At 43.1% G+C, this 23,353-nt stretch overlaps 1 protein-coding gene across 1 annotated transcript in view; it reads right to left on the bottom strand.

The window, feature by feature from the left end:
* Nucleotides 1-1,953: 1,953 nt before the first annotated feature.
* Nucleotides 1,954-23,353, bottom strand: part of LOC124264645 (metal regulatory transcription factor 1-like) — a 34,867-nt gene continuing 13,467 nt past the window's right edge. The window contains exons 6-9 of the mRNA XM_046699384.1: nt 22,364-22,437; nt 21,762-21,886; nt 6,454-6,592; nt 1,954-3,282 (exon numbers count right to left, since the gene is read on the bottom strand). Coding sequence (XP_046555340.1) covers nt 2,849-3,282; nt 6,454-6,592; nt 21,762-21,886; nt 22,364-22,437 — 772 coding nt within the window. The 3' untranslated portion in view covers nt 1,954-2,848. The remainder of the gene's footprint in view (nt 3,283-6,453; nt 6,593-21,761; nt 21,887-22,363; nt 22,438-23,353) is intronic.

A 23,353-nucleotide genomic window follows, 5' to 3' on the forward strand; every position in this document is an offset into this window, starting at 1 on the left:
CGTCAAATCGTGCAAATCGGCAAAAAAATCAGTTTTTTCGAAATTGCGGACAATCTATCATGACGGCCAACTTCCGCTATGCTTTGAGTCGCTGGGGAATGATGTTGTCTACATTGAGTGAAAATTTGGTCAATTTATCTTTTATAGTTTTTGAGTTATTCAGGTGTAAAGATTTCGACATTTTGGGTTATCTGCCCTTACCGGAAGCCGGAAGTCGGGATTTTTTCAACTATGTATCAATTTCAGCATACAGGCTATCATCCCTGAAAGCTTCATGAAAATCGACCAAGCGGTTAATTCAGGAGAGCTGTCACAAAAAACGTCCAAATAATAATAATAATAATTCGGATAATAACAGTAGGTCTTCCAGACTTTCGTCTGAAGACCTAATAATACTATTTAAGTGTCTGGGACCCCCATTTTGTTGTCCAGGACCCCTGTTCAGTCAGTCAGTATCAGTCTCAGGGACCCTCAAATACAGGACTCCATGTAAATCCCTGACAATAATCATTAAATTACCGGTAGCTATGAAATCAACGTGCGTGATTGCTGTGTTTGGCTGTTCTGTTTACATTCTATTCTTCATTACTATATTACCTGACAAGTGACCTGGTGAAAGGTACAAAATGGCTGATACTATAAATCTACCTTCCATTCAAGGCACTACAAATTATCACAGGTTGTTGAAATCTACATAAATCAAAAGACAAATGCAATAATTTACTTGTGGTCAGTCTGATGTTACTGTACACTGTTACTGAATGTCAAGCATCAGAATCATATGATTGCACAATGCCATTTAGAAAATAGTCAAATGTAACATATGTAAACCAATTGTTTAAACCAAAAGGCCCACGCAAGTTCTCATAATCACCTCTTTGGGAAACATAGTTTCTGCCTGGCCAACTGGCCCCAGCATCCACTTGACCCATCCTTATGTACTGTGGCCTCTTGAAATTAAATGATACAATTCTTCATATTTTCTTAACATAATGTTGTTCACAGTAATGTTCGCATCTTGACAACTGACAGAGTTTGCCTGGACAGGGGTCAATAGCTAAACAGCTGATGATTAAACTTTCCTTTTTATGAAAGCCAAGACTTGTGGTTTTGTTCCATTATGGTCAGCAACTTGTGCACCTGTACCTAAATCTAATACTTTGTTCCATTTAAATAACACAAAGAAAGGGGTATTTCTTTGCAGAAGTCCCCATTCCTCTGTCGTTTCCAAATGACAGTGAAGTGGCTGTAGCAACTGACACAAAGTGCAATATGCTTACATGTGATGCCCAAAGTTATTGCTTGTAGTAGTGTCTACTTCTGTCTTATGTGAGCCACCACGTATGCTCTACTCACAACCAAGTGCTGATTACCTGTCTGATTATAAGAGAAAATACAGGGACGCAGTTATCAAACATAACAGGACATATCTCTTTGTCCATGATAGAAACATAAATCAACAAACATCTTAATAATAGAAAATGATAACAACACAGTGAAACAGGACATCACACAGTAAACAAGTGTGCAATACAGATTACTACCCATCTTATTGTCTTTACTTACAGTCAGTCAGACAATAGCTCATCATTGCTGCTTGATATTATGGTAGCCCTGTGTTGTAGCACAGTGATAGGATCAAGCTGTAGTTGTTGCCACCTGTTGTGCATGTCATGTTGGAGACAAGCATTATGTAAAACTAGAGCCTAAAATATTCATGACATGAGTGTATGGCTCATGTTTAATTTGTAAAAAAAACCAAATTCAAGTGACTTAACATCAATTCTATCTTACTTACTTATCAAACAGGTACATAAATATATGTTGATATTATCTGCAAACACAGCAGACCTTTAAAGGTGAGGTTCCTGTACCATAACATAAAAGTACATTACACGAAAATGTAACAGAACTTAGAACCTGTGAAGTCATTACACTGAAGAAGAGACAATCTTGCAAGGGAGCTTTGTTTTAATGTTGCTATGACCAACTTCAATAAATGTGCAATACATATACTTGTGAAGTTGATCAATTTGAATTTGCAATGAGACATCACACTAATACTTCACAACTCCCTAAAAGGAGCCCTGTTTAGCCCTGTAGGAGTAAAGTCCTTGGCAACTAGAACAAAATACACAGGACCACACACTGTAGAGAAGTCATGTTGATTGCCCATTAATGACAGGAGAAAGGCACAGCCTGTGTCCAGCTTGACGTGGAGGAGTGGGGAAAGAGATTACCTCTATGTGTGAATATTTGCTTGTACCAAGAATTTCTTAGCCTTGAAGAGGATTGTCTGACTGGAAAGCTCCCATAACATTTCTTCTTATATTTTCATGCAAAAATCAGATTAGAGTGAAGATATGATTTTTGGTGACTATGCACCAGGGGGGTAGAAAGTGGTTGGTTCCGGCAGTGAAGGATGTTCTTATTGACCCTTACATCCAAACAAAGAGACTGCAAATGAATCAAGATGATATTTCAAATGACATGTGTGAGTAGATTAATCAGGAAGTCAGAGGATAGTTATTATTTTGGCTGTATGTACACACACCATCAGTATTGGAACACAAGAAACCATTCACCCAGAAGAGAAAGACAGTTTATGATGAATGGTTCACTTTGATTTTCAGATTTGGCAAAATAAGAATTGTGCTGATGGTAGGTATTAACACAGATGATGATGGCTGCAGTGCACAAGGCAGGCAACTGTCCCCAACTGACAGACATAGCAATATGCACACATTGTCTTGGGACATGATTTGTCCTGTGAATATGAAAATTATCACACACATAAACTCCACAAAAAGGTAAAACTTTTAAAGCAGTGTTGGGTTCACATGGCATCTCAGGTGCGGCTATCATCAGACACTGAAATGCTGTTCTGAAGTGGCACAAGCTCTATGACTGGACCCTTGTCCGTGTTGGAAACCACTGGCACAAAGATCTGACTGACTGGAACCGTGCTGCCTGAAGCTGTCTGAATCTGGAGGTGCACTGGAGCCTCTGTTGTTGGGGCTGGGACAATATTCTGGGGCTGGGTTACGTCCTCTTGGATGTTGTTGCTGACAGGAAGTGTGCCTGTGGGTGTGGAGCTGCTGAGACTGCTGGGAAGAAGGAAGTCTGTGGCTGGATCGGAGAGGGTGGGTATAGTTGACTGGTTGAGAATAACATGCTGGACACACCCACAACCCTCGGAGGGAGTGGCAGCTCCTGCTGCACCAGTATCCACTACAGGAATCACTGGCTGCAGTATTTCTTGAACAGGAACTGTTTGTAAACCTGCAATGACATAATGAAATATATGAACATCACAAAACGTGAACTGAGTTTTCTTTGGGTTTCTGAAATGCATTCATACAAAAATGCAATGTCCTGTGAAGGGAAATCAAATGTACACTTCCAGTAAATGTCCGGTCCCACTGGTTTCGTCAATGTTTTTTGTAAATACAAAATATAATTAAAATACCATGAAATGTCAAAACATTTGAAATATAAGATTATTATGATTATGATCAAATGTACAAAAGAATATTAAACACATAAAAGCAGAACTTTTGAAACATCCAAAGACATGAATATTAACCATAACAGCAGTATCCAAAGACAGAAGATGCCCAATACATGCCCAATGTTATCTAAGTTAGCCATGGCTGCTATGCAAGTGTGATCAGACAGTTCAGACATTCATTCACAGACAATGATCAATACTAATTGTACCAGTACTACAAACAGTGTACCAGTATTGAAAATACAAAACAAAGTGTTCATGAACATTGTTTACTATTTCATGGTTATTCAGGCTGCCTATTTTGGAAAAACAACAAAGTGTCATTCTGACCACAGCCTTGTTAACAGTCTGCTTGGAGATTCAGAGTAGCATCCTACAGATTGATGTAACCATGCCACCATTTTATTACTCATGCCTACTGATGTTTCATGTGTCCGAAACGATTATCATATACAACCAGGTTCCATGTTAACTTGGTCAGTACAGAACTAACTTCCTTAAGTGGTATTTTAGTCGGCTTGACAACACTACAAGAATCTGTATCGAAGCGTCACACTCACAAAACAAGTGTAGAAGTGAGCACAGCTCACATACCCCCGCTTCCCACTTTGGGACATGGAAATGACTGATATTGATATATATATAATGTGACAAGGATCAGCAGCTCACAAGACTTTCTCTTTGACTCTACTAAACTTTATATACATGTTAGATAATAGTTTTGGCATGTACTGATTACGGTAATAATTTATGGAAACTAGATTTTTTGGTGTTTTCCGTGGAAACCTGACATACAATTGAACTTGACTGTCTCATGTTGCACACAATGAAGTGGACGTAGATGAAGATTGCTATTTTTTAGCACATTGCATATCTGTGGGTCATGATTAACTTGTGTATTAAGTTTGGTGAACCTAGCATGTATAGTTTCGATGATATGCCGTGGTCAGGTAACCATCAAATACATTTTGCATGTACCTAGCATGAACCTAGCATGTAAACTTTAAGAGATATGCTCCGGACAAAACCATCAAACACATTTGGCACTAAGTTATGTTTCCATGGAAACAGCAAAAAAACTAAATTCTGAAAAACCTTTGAAATAGCAAAAGGTACATCAATGGGTAATGACTAACATGTGTGTGAAGTTTGGTGAACCTAGCATGTAAACTTTAAGAGATATGCTCCGGACAAAATAATCGAACACATTTGGCACTGTCATGTTTCCATGGAAACAGCAAAAAAAAAAATTCATATCTGGATCTAAACCCAAAAAGGCACATCTAGGGATCATGCTTGATATGTGTACCATTTTGATGAAGCTAGCATGTATAGTTTGGAAGATCTGCTCCGGACAAGATGACATCCTCATAGTCACAGCATAAGTCATGTTTCCATGGAAACAGCAAAAAATACAATTCATATCTGGATCTACCCCCCAAAAGGCACATCTAGGGATCATGCTTGATATGTGTACCAAGTTTGATGAAGCTAGCATGTATAGTTTGGAAGATCTGCTCCGGACAAGATGACATCCTCATAGTCACAGCCTAAGTCGTGCTTCCATGGAAACAGCAAAAAAACTAAATTCTGAAAAAACTTTAAAATAGCAAAAGGCACATCAATGGGTAATGATTAACATGTGTGTGAAGTTTGGTGAACCTAGCATGTAAACTTTAAGAGATATGCTCTGGACAAAATAATCGAACACATTTGGCACTAAGTCGTGTTTCCATGGAAACAGCAAAAAAACTAAATTCTGAAAAAACTTTAAAATAGCAAAAGGCACATCAATGGGTAATGATTAACATGTGTGGGAAGTTTGGTGAACCTAGCATGTAAACTTTAAGAGATATGCTCCTGACAAAGTTTCGGGACGGACAGAATGAACGCTATATACCCCCGTTACTTCGTAGCGGGGATATAATAAAGAAGTTGTTATCCATAAAGTTTACCTATATTGGCTGAACTATTTGTACAATTATCACTGAACATTTACAGTGATGCTTGAGTGAAAACAGGTACTACATGTTGCAAAGAGATTTCTCACTACTATGTATGTGTATTATGTTATACTTATCCTCACTCAGACGGTTAAGTACCCTCCCAACCATCCCCGCTCTCATCTAAATGTTTACTATAGGGATATACTGAAAATGGATATCCTGTTTAAATTTTGCTGAGGTGACACTTCTGAACTTGCTTTTGAGGTCTGAGGTCTAAGAATCCACAGGGAATTGCCTCAGTGATGAAGAAGTAGTTTATCAACAGCAGCTTGTGCATCACACCAACTTTAAATGTCACTCAAAATAAGACTTGCAGTTTGTCTTCATCACATAGTCCAATCATTGTGGGACCGACCTAACAAGAACATGTACAGTACTTTACATTTTGAACATGCAATCTGAAATCAAAGTGTGTTTGCTATTACTGTATCTGCTCTCTTAACAGAAAACTATGTGACCCAGCATGGGAGCATTGAAAGCAGTAGTGTTGGGAATTGGTTAAAATCTCATAATTGATGATTGGTTCATTACAACCCATCAACCATCGAAAATAATTCATTAGCACAATTTATCAAATTTTCCTGGTTATTTTTTTTCTTGCACACAAAAAAACATGTAGTTCTTTGGGTTTTTTGCAAGTTGCACAAAATGCATTTGCAAATTTCACATCTAAGAAGGATGACAATAGTAATACTACTAGCATGTTAGGAACATAAATGTCCTGGAGTCTTTAAGATAAATTCAATCATGACTTGTAATGAGCTTATAGTGCTTATAAAAAACCAACCTTGTGAAAAATATTGTTAATGCAAACAAGTGTCCCAGAATTGTTTGTTTGATTATGTGAAAACATGATCGATTGCTTGGTCATTTAGTCACTACGACCAATCCTCGATTATTTCAATTAATAGGACCACCATCAGAGAGCAGGCGTACCTGGTACTACATCCGTCTGCTGCAGGGTGGACTCATCCAGGCTTACATGGTCTGTACTTGTCGGGTTCACATAGATTGTGTTGAATAGCTGTTCAGCTGTCATGGTCCCTCCTCCACTGTCCCGCGTCTCTCCTGCTTCCTGTGAACACCATGAAACATGACAACAAATCAGCACCTCACCATCGGATGCTCAAATACTTCTGCTTATATCCTCATGGCATATAAGGGTAATCTGGAGAGCAAATCTGTCTGTCTTCCCACTGGTGAATATCATAGGCACCTGCATGGTGCTGTCATATCCTTAGTGGATCCTGGACGTAAACTGACAATCATAGGCACCTGCATGGTGCTGTCTTAACCTGTGTGGATCCTGGATGTAAACTGACAATCATAGGCACCTGCATGGTGCTGTCTTAAACTTAGTGGATCCTGGATGTACCCTGGACGTAAACTGACAATCATAGGCATCTGCATGGTGCTGTCATAACCTTAGTGGATCCTGGACGTAAACTGACAATCATAGGCATCTGCATGGTGCCGTCTTAACCTGTGTGGATCCTGGACGTAAACTGACAATCATAGGCACCTGCATGGTGCTGTCTTAACCTGTGTGGATCCTGGATGTAAACTGGCAACCATAGGCACCTGCATGGTGCTGTCTTAACCTAAGTGGATCCTGGATGTCCACTGACAATCATAGGCACCTGCATGGTGCTGTCTTAACCTTAGTGGATCCTGGATGTAAACTGACAATCATAGGCACCTGCATGGTGCTGTCTTAACCTAAGTGGATCCTGGATGTAAACTGACAATCATAGGCATCTGCATGGTGCTGTCTTAACCTTAGTGGATCCTGGATGTAAACTGACAATCATAGGCACCTGCATGGTGCTGTCTTAACCTTAGTGGATCCTGGATGTAAACTGACAATCATAGGCACCTGCATGGTGCTGTCTTAACCTTAGTGGATCCTGGATGTAAACTGACAATCATAGGCATCTGCATGGTGCTGTCTTAACCTTAGTGGATCCTGGATGTAAACTGACAATCACAGGCACCTGCATGGTGCTGTCTTAACCTTAGTGGATCCTGGATGTAAACTGACAATCATAGGCACCTGCATGGTGCTGTCTTAACCTTAGTGGATCCTGGATGTACCCTGGACGTAAACTGACAATCATAGGCATCTGCATGGTGCTGTCATAACCTTAGTGGATCCTGGACGTAAACTGACAATCATAGGCATCTGCATGGTGCTGTCTTAACCTTAGTGGATCCTGGATGTACACTGACAATCATAGGCACCTGCATGGTGCTGTCTTAACCTTAGTGGATCCTGGACATAAACTGACAATCATAGGCACCTGCATGGTGCTGTCTTAACCTTAGTGTATCCTGGATGTAAACTGACAATCACAGGCACCTGTATGGTGCTGTCATAGCCTTAGTGGATCCTGGACGTAAACTGACAATCATAGGCACCTGCATGGTGCTGTCTTAACCTTAGTGGATCCTGGACGTAAACTGACAATCATAGGCACCTGCATGGTGCTGTCTTAACCTTAGTGGATCCTGGATGTAAACTGACAATCATAGGCACCTGCATGGTGCTGTCTTAACCTTAGTGGATCCTGGATGTAAACTGACAATCATAGGCACCTGCATGGTGCTGTCTTAACCTTAGTGGATCCTGGATGTAAACTGACAATCATAGGCATCTGCATGGTGCTGTCTTAACCTTAGTGGATCCTGGATGTAAACTGACAATCACAGGCACCTGCATGGTGCTGTCTTAACCTTAGTGGATCCTGGATGTAAACTGACAATCATAGGCATCTGCATGGTGCTGTCTTAACACCTTAGTGGATCCTGGATGTAAACTGACAATCATAGGCACCTGCATGGTGCTGTCTTAACCTTAGTGGATCCTGGATGTAAACTGACAATCATAGGCATCTGCATGGTGCTGTCTTAACCTTAGTGGATCCTGGATGTAAACTGACAATCATAGGCACCTGCATGGTGCTGTCTTAACCTTAGTGGATCCTGGATGTAAACTGACAATCATAGGCACCTGCATGGTGCTGTCTTAACCTTAGTGGATCCTGGATGTAAACTGACAATCATAGGCACCTGCATGGTGCTGTCTTAACCTTAGTGGATCCTGGATGTAAACTGACAATCATAGGCACCTGCATGGTGCTGTCTTAACCTTAGTGGATCCTGGATGTAAACTGACAATCATAGGCACCTGCATGGTGCTGTCTTAACCTTAGTGGATCCTGGATGTAAACTGACAATCATAGGCACCTGCATGGTGCTGTCTTAACCTTAGTGGATCCTGGATGTAAACTGACAATCATAGGCATCTGCATGGTGCTGTCTTAACCTTAGTGGATCCTGGATGTAAACTGACAATCATAGGCACCTGCATGGTGCTGTCTTAACCTTAGTGGATCCTGGATGTAAACTGACAATCATAGGCACCTGCATGGTGCTGTCTTAACCTTAGTGGATCCTGGATGTAAACTGACAATCATAGGCACCTGCATGGTGCTGTCTTAATGGTGCTGTCTTAACCTTTAGTGGATCCTGGATGTAAACTGACAATCATAGGCACCTGCATGGTGCTGTCTTAACCTTTAGTGGATCCTGGATGTAAACTGACAATCATAGGCACCTGCATGGTGCTGTCTTAACCTTAGTGGATCCTGGATGTAAACTGACAATCATAGGCACCTGCATGGTGCTGTCTTAACCTTAGTGGATCCTGGATGTAAACTGACAATCATAGGCACCTGCATGGTGCTGTCTTAACCTTAGTGGATCCTGGATGTAAACTGACAATCATAGGCATCTGCATGGTGCTGTCTTAACCTTAGTGGATCCTGGATGTAAACTGACAATCACAGGCACCTGCATGGTGCTGTCTTAACCTTAGTGGATCCTGGATGTAAACTGACAATCATAGGCATCTGCATGGTGCTGTCTTAACCTTAGTGGATACTGGATGTAAACTGACTGACTGAGTTTTAGTTTTACGCCGCTTTTAGCAATATTCCAGCAATATCACGGTGTGGGGACACCAGAAATGGGCTTAACACATTGTGTGCCATGTGGGGAATCGAACCCGGTCTTAGTGGCGTGGATGTAAACTGACAATCATAGGCACCTGCATGGTGCTGTCTTAACCTGTAGTGGATCCTGGGCGTAAACTGACAATCATAGGCACCTGCATGGTGCTGTCTTAACCTTAGTGGATCCTGGATGTAAACTGACAATCATAGGCACCTGCATGGTGCTGTAATAACCTTAGTGGATCCTGGACGTAAACTGACAATCATAGGCACCTGCATGGTGCTGTCTTAACCTTAGTGGATCCTGGATGTAAACTGACAATCATAGGCACCTGCATGGTGCTGTCTTAACCTTAGTGGATCCTGGATGTAAACTGACAATCATAGGCACCTGCATGGTGCTGTCTTAACCTTTAGTGGATCCTGGATGTAAACTGACAATCATAGGCACCTGCATGGTGCTGTCTTAACCTTAGTGGATCCTGGATGTAAACTGACAATCATAGGCACCTGCATGGTGCTGTCTTAACCTTAGTGGATCCTGGATGTAAACTGACAATCATAGGCACCTGCATGGTGCTGTCTTAACCTTAGTGGATCCTGGATGTAAACTGACAATCATAGGCACCTGCATGGTGCTGTCTTAACCTTAGTGGATCCTGGATGTAAACTGACAATCATAGGCACCTGCATGGTGCTGTCTTAACCTTAGTGGATCCTGGATGTAAACTGACAATCATAGGCATCTGCATGGTGCTGTCTTAACCTTAGTGGATCCTGGGCGTAAACTGACAATCATAGGCACCTGCATGGTGCTGTCTTAACCTTTAGTGGATCCTGGATGTAAACTGACAATCATAGGCACCTGCATGGTGCTGTCTTAACCTTAGTGGATCCTGGATGTAAACTGACAATCATAGGCACCTGCATGGTGCTGTCTTCTTAGTGGATCCTGGATGTAAACTGACAATCATAGGCACCTGCATGGTGCTGTAACCTTAGTGGATCCTGGATGTAAACTGACAATCATAGGCACCTGCATGGTGCTGTCTTAACCTTAGTGGATCCTGGACGTAAACTGACAATCATAGGCACCTGCATGGTGCTGTCTTAACCTTAGTGGATCCTGGATGTAAACTGACAATCATAGGCACCTGCATGGTGCTGTCTTAAATAGTGGATCCTTAGGCACCTGCAACCTTAGTGGATCCTGGATGTAAACTGACAATCATAGGCACCTGCATGGTGCTGTCTTAACCTTAGTGGATCCTGGATGTAAACTGACAATCATAGGCATCTGCATGGTGCTGTCTTAACCTTAGTGGATCCTGGATGTAAACTGACAATAGGCACCTGCATGGTGCTGTCTTAACCTTAGTGGCATCCATGGTGCTGTCTTAACCTTAAGTGGATCCTGGATGTAAACTGACAATCATAGGCATCTGCATGGTGCTGTCTTAACCTTAGTGGATACTGGATGTAAACTGACTGACTGAGTTTTAGTTTTACGCCGCTTTTAGCAATATTCCAGCAATATCACGGTGGGGACACCAGAAATGGGCTTAACACATTGTGCCCATGTGGGGAATCGAACCCGGGTCTTCGGCGTGGATGTAAACTGACAATCATAGGCACCTGCATGGTGCTGTCTTAACCTTAGTGGATCCTGGATGTAAACTGACAATCATAGGCACCTGCATGGTGCTGTCTTAACCTTAGTGGATCCTGGATGTAAACTGACAATCATAGGCACCTGCATGGTGCTGTCTTAACCTTAGTGGATCCTGGATGTAAACTGACAATCATAGGCATCTGCATGGTGCTGTCTTAACCTTAGTGGATCCTGGATGTAAACTGACAATCATAGGCACCTGCATGGTGCTGTCTTAACCTTAGTGGATCCTGGATGTAAACTGACAATCATAGGCACCTGCATGGTGCTGTCTTAACCTTAGTGGATCCTGGATGTAAACTGACAATCATAGGCATCTGCATGGTGCTGTCTTAACCTTAGTGGATCCTGGATGTAAACTGACAATCATAGGCACCTGCATGGTGCTGTCTTAACCTTAGTGGATCCTGGATGTAAACTGACAATCATAGGCACCTGCATGGTGCTGTCTTAACCTTAGTGGATCCTGGATGTAAACTGACAATCATAGGCACCTGCATGGTGCTGTCTTAACCTTAGTAGTGGATCCTGGATGTAAACTGACAATCATAGGCACCTGCATGGTGCTGTCTTAACCTTAGTGGATCCTGGATGTAAACTGACAATCATAGGCACCTGCATGGTGCTGTCTTAACCTTAGTGGATCCTGGATGTAAACTGACAATCATAGGCACCTGCATGGTGCTGTCTTAACCTTAGTGGATCCTGGATGTAAACTGACAATCATAGGCACCTGCATGGTGCTGTCTTAACCTTAGTGGATCCTGGATGTAAACTGACAATCATAGGCACCTGCATGGTGCTGTCTTAACCTTAGTGGATCCTGGATGTAAACTGACAATCATAGGCACCTGCATGGTGCTGTCTTAACCTTAGTGGATCCTGGATGTAAACTGACAATCATAGGCACCTGCATGGTGCTGTCTTAACCTTAGTGGATCCTGGATGTAAACTGACAATCATAGGCACCTGCATGGTGCTGTCTTAACCTTAGTGGATCCTGGATGTAAACTGACAATCATAGGCACCTGCATGGTGCTGTCTTAACCTTAGTGGATCCTGGATGTAAACTGACAATCATAGGCACCTGCATGGTGCTGTCTTAACCTTAGTGGATCCTGGATGTAAACTGACAATCATAGGCACCTGCATGGTGCTGTCTTAACCTTAGTGGATCCTGGATGTAAACTGACAATCATAGGCACCTGCATGGTGCTGTCTTAACCTTAGTGGATCCTGGATGTAAACTGACAATCATAGGCACCTGCATGGTGCTGTCTTTTACCCTTAGTGGATCCTGGATGTAAACTGACAATCATAGGCACCTGCATGGTGCTGTCTTAACCTTAAGTGGATCCTGGATGTAAACTGACAATCATAGGCACCTGCATGGTGCTGTCTTAACCTTAGTGGATCCTGGATGTAAACTGACAATCATAGGCACCTGCATGGTGCTGTCTTAACCTTAGTGGATCCTGGATGTAAACTGACAATCATAGGCACCTGCATGGTGCTGTCTTTAACCTTAGTGGATCCTGGATGTAAACTGACAATCATAGGCACCTGCATGGTGCTGTCTTAACCTTAGTGGATCCTGGATGTAAACTGACAATCATAGGCACCTGCATGGTGCTGTCTTAACCTTAGTGGATCCTGGATGTAAACTGACAATCATAGGCACCTGCATGGTGCTGTCTTAACCTTAGTGGATCCTGGATGTAAACTGACAATCATAGGCACCTGCATGGTGCTGTCTTAACCTTAGTGGATCCTGGATGTACTGACACTGACAATCATAGGCACCTGCATGGTGCTGTCTTAACCTTAGTGGATCCTGGATGTAAACTGACAATCATAGGCACCTGCATGGTGCTGTCTTAACCTTAGTGGATCCTGGATGTAAACTGACAATCATAGGCACCTGCATGGTGCTGTCTTAACCTTAGTGGATCCTGGATGTAAACTGACAATCATAGGCACCTGCATGGTGCTGTCTTAACCTTAGTGGATCCTGGATGTAAACTGACAATCATAGGCATCTGCATGGTGCTGTCTTAACCTTAGTGGATCCTGGATGTAAACTGACAATCATAGGCACCTGCATGGTGCTGTTTTAACGCTTTTAGCAATATTCCAGCAATATCCACGATGGGGACACCGAAATGGGCTTAACACATTGTGCCCATGCATGGGAATCTTAACCGGTCTAGTGGATCCTGGATGTAAACTGACAATCATAGGCACCTGCATGGTGCTGTCTTAACCTTAGTGGATCCTGGACGTAAACTGACAATCATAGGCACCTGCATGGTGCTGTCTTAACCTTAGTGGATCCTGGATGTAAACTGACAATCATAGGCACCTGCATGGTGCTGTCTTAACCTTAGTGGATCCTGGATGTAAACTGACAATCATAGGCATCTGCATGGTGCTGTCTTAACCTTAGTGGATCCTGGATGTAAACTGACAATCATAGGCACCTGCATGGTGCTGTCTTAACCTTAGTGGATCCTGGATGTAAACTGACAATCATAGGCACCTGCATGGTGCTGTCTTAACCTTAGTGGATCCTGGATGTAAACTGACAATCATAGGCACCTGCATGGTGCTGTCTTAACCTTAGTGGATCCTGGATGTAAACTGACAATCATAGGCACCTGCATGGTGCTGTCTTAACCTTAGTGGATCCTGGATGTAAACTGACAATCATAGGCACCTGCATGGTGCTGTCTTAACCTTAGTGGATCCTGGATGTAAACTGATCAATCATAGGCACCTGCATGGTGCTGTCTTAACCTTAGTGGATCCTGGATGTAAACTGACAATCATAGGCACCTGCATGGTGCTGTCTTAACCTTAGTGGATCCTGGATGTAAACTGACAATCATAGGCACCTGCATGGTGCTGTCTTAACCTTAGTGGATCCTGGATGTAAACTGACAATCATAGGCACCTGCATGGTGCTGTCTTAACCTTAGTGGATCCTGGATGTAAACTGACAATCATAGGCACCTGCATGGTGCTGTCTTAACCTTAGTGGATCCTGGACGTAAACTGACAATCATAGGCACCTGCATGGTGCTGTCTTAACCTTAGTGGATCCTGGATGTAAACTGACAATCATAGGCACCTGCATGGTGCTGTCTTAACCTTAGTGGATCCTGGATGTAAACTGACAATCATAGGCACCTGCATGGTGCTGTCTTAACCTTAGTGGATCCTGGATGTAAACTGACTGACTGACGCTTTTAGCAATATTCCAGCAGGCACCTGCACCAGAAATGGGCTTAACACATAACATGTGGGGAAGTGGATCCTGGATGTAAACTGACAATCATAGGCACCTGCATGGTGCTGTCTTTAACCTAAGTGGATCCTGGATGTAAACTGACAATCATAGGCATCTGCATGGTGCTGTCTTAACCTTAGTGGATCCTGGATGTAAACTGACAATCATAGGCACCTGCATGGTGCTGTCTTAACCTTAGTGGATCCTGGATGTAAACTGACAATCATAGGCATCTGCATGGTGCTGTCTTAACCTTAGTGGATCCTGGATGTAAACTGACAATCATAGGCACCTGCATGGTGCTGTCTTAACCTTTAGTGGATCCTGGATGTAAACTGACAATCATAGGCACCTGCATGGTGCTGTCTTAACCTTAGTGGATCCTGGATGTAAACTGACAATCATAGGCACCTGCATGGTGCTGTCTTAACCTTAGTGGATCCTGGATGTAAACTGACAATCATAGGCACCTGCATGGTGCTGTCTTAACCTTAGTGGATCCTGGATGTAAACTGACAATCATAGGCACCTGCATGGTGCTGTCTTAACCTTAGTGGATCCTGGGCGTAAACTGACAATCATAGGCACCTGCATGGTGCTGTCTTAACCTTAGTGGATCCTGGATGTAAACTGACAATCATAGGCACCTGCATGGTGCTGTCTTAACCTTAGTGGATCCTGGATGTAAACTGACAATCATAGGCACCTGCATGGTGCTGTCTTAACCTTAGTGGATCCTGGATGTAAACTGACAATCATAGGCACCTGCATGGTGCTGTCTTAACCTTAGTGGATCCTGGGCGTAAACTGACAATCATAGGCACCTGCATGGTGCTGTCTTAACCTTAGTGGATCCTGGATGTAAACTGACAATCATAGGCATCTGCATGGTGCTGTCTTAACCTTAGTGGATCCTGGATGTAAACTGACTGATCATTAGGCATATTGCATGGTGCTGGAAGCTTAACACAGTGGATAACCTTTAGTGGATCCTGGATGTATCCTGGAACTGACAATCATAGGCACCTGCATGGTGCTGTCTTAACCCTTAGTGGATCCTGGATGTAAACTGACAATCATAGGCACCTGCATGGTGCTGTCTTAACCTTAGTGGATCCTGGATGTAAACTGACAATCATAGGCACCTGCATGGTGCTGTCTTAACCTTTAGTGGATCCTGGATGTAAACTGACAATCATAGGCACATCTGCATGGTGCTGTCTTAACCTTAGTGGATCCTGGATGTAAACTGACAATCATAGGCACCTGCATGGTGCTGTCTTAACCTTAGTGGATCCTGGATGTAAACTGACAATCATAGGCACCTGCATGGTGCTGTCTTAACCTTAGTGGATCCTGGATGTAAACTGACAATCATAGGCACCTGCATGGTGCTGTCTTAACCTTAGTGGATCCTGGATGTAAACTGACAATCATAGGCACCTGCATGGTGCTGTCTTAACCTTAGTGGATCCTGGATGTAAACTGACAATCATAGGCACCTGCATGGTGCTGTCTTAACCTTAGTGGATCCTGGATGTAAACTGACAATCATAGGCATCTGCATGGTGCTGTCTTAACCTTAGTGGATCCTGGATGTAAACTGACAATCATAGGCACCTGCATGGTGCTGTCTTAAACTTAGTGGATCCTGGATGTAAACTGACAATCATAGGCACCTGCATGGTGCTGTCTTAACCTTAGTGGATCCTGGACGTAAACTGACAATCATAGGCACCTGCATGGTGCTGTCTTAACCTTAGTGGATCCTGGATGTAAACTGACAATCATAGGCACCTGCATGGTGCTGTCTTAACCTTTAGTGGATCCTGGATGTAAACTGACAATCATAGGCACCTGCATGGTGCTGTCTTAACCTTTAGTGGATCCTGGATGTAAACTGACAATCATAGGCACCTGCATGGTGCTGTCTTAACCTTAGTGGATCCTGGATGTAAACTGACAATCATAGGCACCTGCATGGTGCTGTCTTAACCTTAGTGGATCCTGGATGTAAACTGACAATCATAGGCACCTGCATGGTGCTGTCTTAACCTTAGTGGATCCTGGGCGTAAACTGACAATCATAGGCACCTGCATGGTGCTGTCTTAACCTTAGTGGATCCTGGATGTAAACTGACAATCATAGGCACCTGCATGGTGCTGTCTTAACCTTAGTGGATCCTGGATGTAAACTGACAATCATAGGCACCTGCATGGTGCTGTCTTAACCTTAGTGGATCCTGGATGTAAACTGACAATCATAGGCACCTGCATGGTGCTGTCTTAACCTTAGTGGATCCTGGATGTAAACTGACAATCATAGGCACCTGCATGGTGCTGTCTTAACCTTAGTGGATCCTGGATGTAAACTGACAATCATAGGCACCTGCATGGTGCTGTCTTAGCCTTAGTGGATCCTGTAATATCACGGTGGGGACACCAGATAGGCACCTTAACACATTGCTGCCCTTAAACCCGGTGGATCCTGGATGTAAACTGACAATCATAGGCACCTGCATGGTGCTGTCTTAACCTTAGTGGATCCTGGATGTAAACTGACAATCATAGGCACCTGCATGGTGCTGTCTTAACCTTAGTGGATCCTGGATGTAAACTGACAATCATAGGCACCTGCATGGTGCTGTCTTAACCTTAGTGGATCCTGGACGTAAACTGACAATCATAGGCACCTGCATGGTGCTGTCTTAACCATAGTGGATCCTGGACGTAAACTGACAATCATAGGCACCTGCATGGTGCTGTCTTAACCTGTGTGGATCCTGGACGTAAACTGACAATCATAGGCACCTGCATGGTGCTGTCTTAACCTTAGTGGATCCTGGATGTAAACTGACAATCATAGGCACCTGCATGGTGCTGTCTTAACCTTAGTGGATCCTGGATGTAAACTGACAATCATAGGCACCTGCATGGTGCTGTCTTAACCTTAGTGGATCCTGGATGTAAACTGACAATCATAGGCACCTGCATGGTGCTGTCTTAACCTTAGTGGATCCTGGATGTAAACTGACAATCATAGGCACCTGCATGGTGCTGTCTTAACCTTAGTGGATCCTGGATGTAAACTGACAATCATAGGCACCTGCATGGTGCTGTCTTAACCTTAGTGGATCCTGGATGTAAACTGACAATCATAGGCACCTGCATGGTGCTGTCTTAACCTTTAGTGGATCCTGGATGTAAACTGACAATCATAGGCACCTGCATGGTGCTGTCTTAACCTTAGTGGATCCTGGATGTAAACTGACAATCATAGGCACACCTGCATGGTGCTGTCTTAACCTTAGTGGATCCTGGATGTAAACTGACAATCATAGGCACCTGCATGGTGCTGTCTTAACCTTAGTGGATCCTGGATGTAAACTGACAATCATAGGCACCTGCATGGTGCTGTCTTAACCTTAGTGGATCCTGGATGTAAACTGACAATCATAGGCACCTGCATGGTGCTGTCTTAACCTTTAGTGGATCCTGGATGTAAACTGACAATCATAGGCACCTGCATGGTGCTGTCTTAACCTTAGTGGATCCTGGACGTAAACTGACAATCATAGGCACCTGCATGGTGCTGTCTTAACCTTAGTGGATCCTGGACGTAAACTGACAATCATAGGCACCTGCATGGTGCTGTCTTAACCTGTAGTGGATCCTGGACGTAAACTGACAATCATAGGCACCTGCATGGTGCTGTCTTAACCTTAGTGGATCCTGGACGTGGATCCTGGATAGTGGATCCTGGGCGTAAACTGACAATCATAGGCACCTGCATGGTGCTGTCTTAACCTTAGTGGATCCTGGATGTAAACTGACAATCACAGGCACCTGCATGGTGCTGTCTTAACCTTAGTGGATCCTGGATGTAAACTGACAATCATAGGCATCTGCATGGTGCTGTCTTAACCTTAGTGGATCCTGGATGTAAACTGACAATCACAGGCACCTGCATGGTGCTGTCTTAACCTTAGTGGATCCTGGATGTAAACTGACAATCATAGGCATCTGCATGGTGCTGTCTTAACCTTAGTGGATACTGGATGTAAACTGACTGACTGAGTTTTAGTTTTACGCCGCTTTTAGCAATATTCCAGCAATATCACGGTGGGGGACACCAGAAATGGGCTTAACACATTGTGCCCATGTGGGGAATCGAACCCGGGTCTTCGGCGTGGATGTAAACTGACAATCATAGGCACCTGCATGGTGCTGTCATAACCTGTGTGGATCCTGGACGTAAACTGACAACCATAGGCACCTGCATGGTGCTGTCTTAACCTTAGTGGATCCTGGATGTAAACTGACAATCATAGGCACCTGCATGGTGCTGTAATAACCTTAGTGTATCCTGGACGTAAACTGACAATCATAGGCATCTGCATGGTGCTGTCTTAACCTTAGTGGATCCTGGATGTAAACTGACAATCATAGGCACCTGCATGGTGCTGTCTTAACCTTAGTGGATCCTGGACGTAAACTGACAATCATAGGCACCTGCATGGTGCTGTCTTAACCTTAGTGGATCCTGGACGTAAACTGACAATCATAGGCACCTGCATGGTGCTGTCTTAACCTTAGTGGATCCTGGATATAAACTGGCAACCATAGGCACCTGCATGGTGCTGTCTTAACCTTAGTGGATCCTGGATGTAAACTGACAATCATAGGCACCTGCATGGTGCTGTCTTAACCTTAGTGGATCCTGGATGTAAACTGACAATCATAGGCACCTGCATGGTGCTGTCTTAACCTTAGTGGATCCTGGATGTAAACTGACAATCATAGGCACCTGCATGGTGCTGTCTTAACCTTAGTGGATCCTGGACGTAAACTGACAATCATAGGCACCTGCATGGTGCTGTCTTAACCTTAGTGGATCCTGGATGTAAACTGACAATCACAGGCACCTGTATGGTGCTGTCATAGCCTTAGTGGATCCTGGATGTAAACTGACAATCATAGGCACCTGCATGGTGCTGTCTTAAACTTAGTGGATCCTGGACGTAAACTGACAATCATAGGCACCTGCATGGTGCTGTCTTAACCTTAGTGGATCCTGGACGTAAACTGACAATCACAGGCACCTGCATGGTGCTGTCTTAACCTGTGTGGATCCTGGACGTAAACTGACAATCATAGGCACCTGCATGGTGCTGTCTTAACCTTAGTGGATCCTGGATGTAAACTGACTGACTGAGTTTTAGTTTGCACCCGCTGTCTTAGCAATATTCCAGCAATATCACGGCGGTGGACACCAGAAATGGGCTTAACACATTGTGCCCATGTGGGGAATCGAACCCGGGTCTTCGGCGTGGATGTAAACTGGCAACCATAGGCACCTGCATGGTGCTGTCTTAACCTAAGTGGATCCTGGATGTCCACTGACAATCATAGGCACCTGCATGGTGCTGTCTTAACCTTAGTGGATCCTGGATGTAAACTGACAATCATAGGCACCTGCATGGTGCTGTCTTAACCTTAGTGGATCCTGGACGTAAACTGACAATCATAGGCACCTGCATGGTGCTGTCTTAACCTTAGTGGATCCTGGATGTAAACTGACAATCATAGGCACCTGCATGGTGCTGTCTTAACCTTAGTGGATCCTGGATGTAAACTGACAATCATAGGCACCTGCATGGTGCTGTCTTAACCTTAGTGGATCCTTAGTGGATCCTGGACGTAAACTGACAATCATAGGCACCTGCATGGTGCTGTCTTAACCTTAGTGGATCCTGGGCGTAAACTGACAATCATAGGCACCTGCATGGTGCTGTCTTAACCTTTAGTGGATCCTGGATGTAAACTGACAATCATAGGCACCTGCATGGTGCTGTCTTAACCTTAGTGGATCCTGGATGTAAACTGACAATCATAGGCACCTGCATGGTGCTGTCTTAACCTTAGTGGATCCTGGATGTAAAACTGACAATCATAGGCACCTGCATGGTGCTGTCTTAACCTTAGTGGATCCTGGATGTAAACTGACAATCATAGGCACCTGCATGGTGCTGTCTTAACCTTAGTGGATCCTGGATGTAAACTGACAATCATAGGCACCTGCATGGTGCTGTCTTAACAATATTAGTGGATCCTGGATGTACCGTAAACTGACTGAATCATAGGGCACCTGCATGGTGCTGTCATAACCTCGCAGTGGATCCTGGATGTAAACTGACAATCATAGGCACCTGCATGGTGCTGTCTTAACCTTTAGTGGATCCTGGATGTAAACTGACAATCATAGGCACCTGCATGGTGCTGTCTTAACCTTAGTGGATCCTGGATGTAAACTGACAATCATAGGCACCTGCATGGTGCTGTCTTAATATAGTGGATCCTGGATGTAAACTGACAATCATAGGCATCTGCATGGTGCTGTCTTAACCTAGTAGTGGATCCTGGACGTAAACTGACAATCATAGGCACCTGCATGGTGCTGTCTTAACCTTAGTGGATCCTGGATGTAAACTGACAATCATAGGCACCTGCATGGTGCTGTCTTAACCTTAGTGGATCCTGGATGTAAACTGACAATCATAGGCACCTGCATGGTGCTGTCTTAACCTTAGTGGATCCTGGATGTAAACTGACAATCATAGGCATCTGCATGGTGCTGTCTTAACCTTAGTGGATCCTGGATGTAAACTGACAATCATAGGCATCTGCATGGTGCTGTCTTAACCTTAGTGGATCCTGGATGTAAACTGACAATCATAGGCATCTGCATGGTGCTGATCTTAACATAGTGCTTAGTGGATCCTGGATGTAAACTGACAATCATAGGCATCTGCATGGTGCTGTCTTAACCTTAGTGGATCCTGGATGTAAACTGACAATCATAGGCATCTGCATGGTGCTGTCTTAACCTTAGTGGATCCTGGGACGTAAACTGACAATCATAGGCACCTGCATGGTGCTGTCTTAACCTGCATGGTAGTGGATCCTGGATGTAAACTGACAATCATAGGCATCTGCATGGTGCTGTCTTAACCTTAGTGGATCCTGGATGTACACTGACAATCATAGGCATCTGCATGGTGCTGTCTTAACCTTAGTGGATCCTGGATGTACACTGACAATCATAGGCATCTGCATGGTGCTGTCTTAACCTTAGTGGATCCTGGATGTACACTGACAATCATAGGAATCAGGCATCACTAATGAATTCAACTATTCACAGCAAATTTAGAGTTGAGCTTCTCCACATTGTGAGGTGCACACCACTGCACTGTTCGTGAGTTGAACCCACCTGTGTCCCTGATGGATCTGACTGTACTCCACCCTTTTCGTGTCTGTTCTTGTGAGACTTGAGGCTGTAGTTGGTTGTGAAAGACTTGTTACATCCCTCCTGGGAACATGTGTATGGCTTCTCGCCTGCATTCAAACATAAGACAGATTCAAGCAATGGCAGCGTGTATAAGGCACTGTTTGAATATACATGCTCACAGAAAGACAACAACAAAAACCTAGGAAAAAAATCACTTGACAATTAATCAAAGATAAATGTATTACACTCTGCACATCATAAATCTAGTCAGACAGATTCCGGCAAACAAGTCAGTACATGTGGGGATCTCTTCTCAATATGTCCAACAGACATGTAATGCAAATGACTACATAAACAGCTAAAGTATACATGTCTTCAATAATATTCCTTCCATCCTCCTGAATAGTTGAAAACATATTTACCCAATAATATTTGTCAGATCCAATCATCTAACTTTCACAAATACCTATCCCAGAAACAGTTCACTACTGAAATACAGATCAGTAGAAAACATTAAGTTGTAAGTTACTAAACATTTGTGTTCACTGAAACTGAAACCAAAGCAGAGTGAACTGTGATCTCACCTGAATGAGTTCGAGAATGTGTTTTTAGATGGTGACTTGCAGCAAAAGCTTTTTGACATCCTGTTTCATTGCATCTGTAGACATAATCACAAACACACATGAAACTATCGTAACTGAAATGTTGTTACTTGGTCTTGGACAAAACGTGATAATATGTCACTTGTTTGGACTACAGATTATCATTATTATACTTGAAGGCAAATATATACATGTTCATGCATTCCAGTGAAAGTATAAATGTCAGCTATATCAAAAAGTATCAGCTTAATGCATTCAACAATATGTCAGTTATATAAAAAGGAAGAGTCAGCAGAGCTGTTTCACTTTAGTTAAATTGCTAAATTTCAGCTTCATGCTTTCAACAGTATTTCAGTTATATCACAGCTTCAGCTCATGCTTTCATCAGTATTTAAATTATATCACAGCATCAGCTCATGCTTTCATCAGTATTTAAGTTATATCACAGCTTTAGCTCATGCTTTCATCAGTATTTAAATTATATCACAGCTTCAGGTTCATGCTTTCATCAGTATTTAAGTTATATCACAGCTTCCGCTCATGCTTTCATCAGTATTTCAGTTATATCACAGCTTCAGCTCATGCATTTTTATCAGTATTTAAGTTATATCACAGCTTCAGCTCATGCTTTCATCAGTATTTCAGTTATATCACAGCTTCAGCTCATGCTTTCAACAGTATTTCAGTTATATCACAGCTTCAGCTCATGCTTTCATCAGTATTTCAGTTATATCACAGCTTTAGCTCATGCTTTCATCAGTATTTCAGTTATATCACAGCTTCAGCTCATGCTTTCATCAGTATTTCAGTTGTATCACAGCTTCAGCTCATGCGTTTTTATCAGTATTTAAGTTATATGACAGCTTCAGCTCATGCTTTCATCAGTATTTCAGTTATATCACAGCTTCAGCTCATGTTTTCATCAGTATTTCAGTTATATCACAGCATCAGCTCATGTTTTCAGGAGTATTT

The sequence above is a fragment of the Haliotis rubra genome, unplaced genomic scaffold (genome assembly GCF_003918875.1).
Source record: "Haliotis rubra isolate DU_JTF1 unplaced genomic scaffold, ASM391887v1 Scf934, whole genome shotgun sequence".
Classification (NCBI taxonomy): domain Eukaryota; kingdom Metazoa; phylum Mollusca; class Gastropoda; order Lepetellida; family Haliotidae; genus Haliotis; species Haliotis rubra.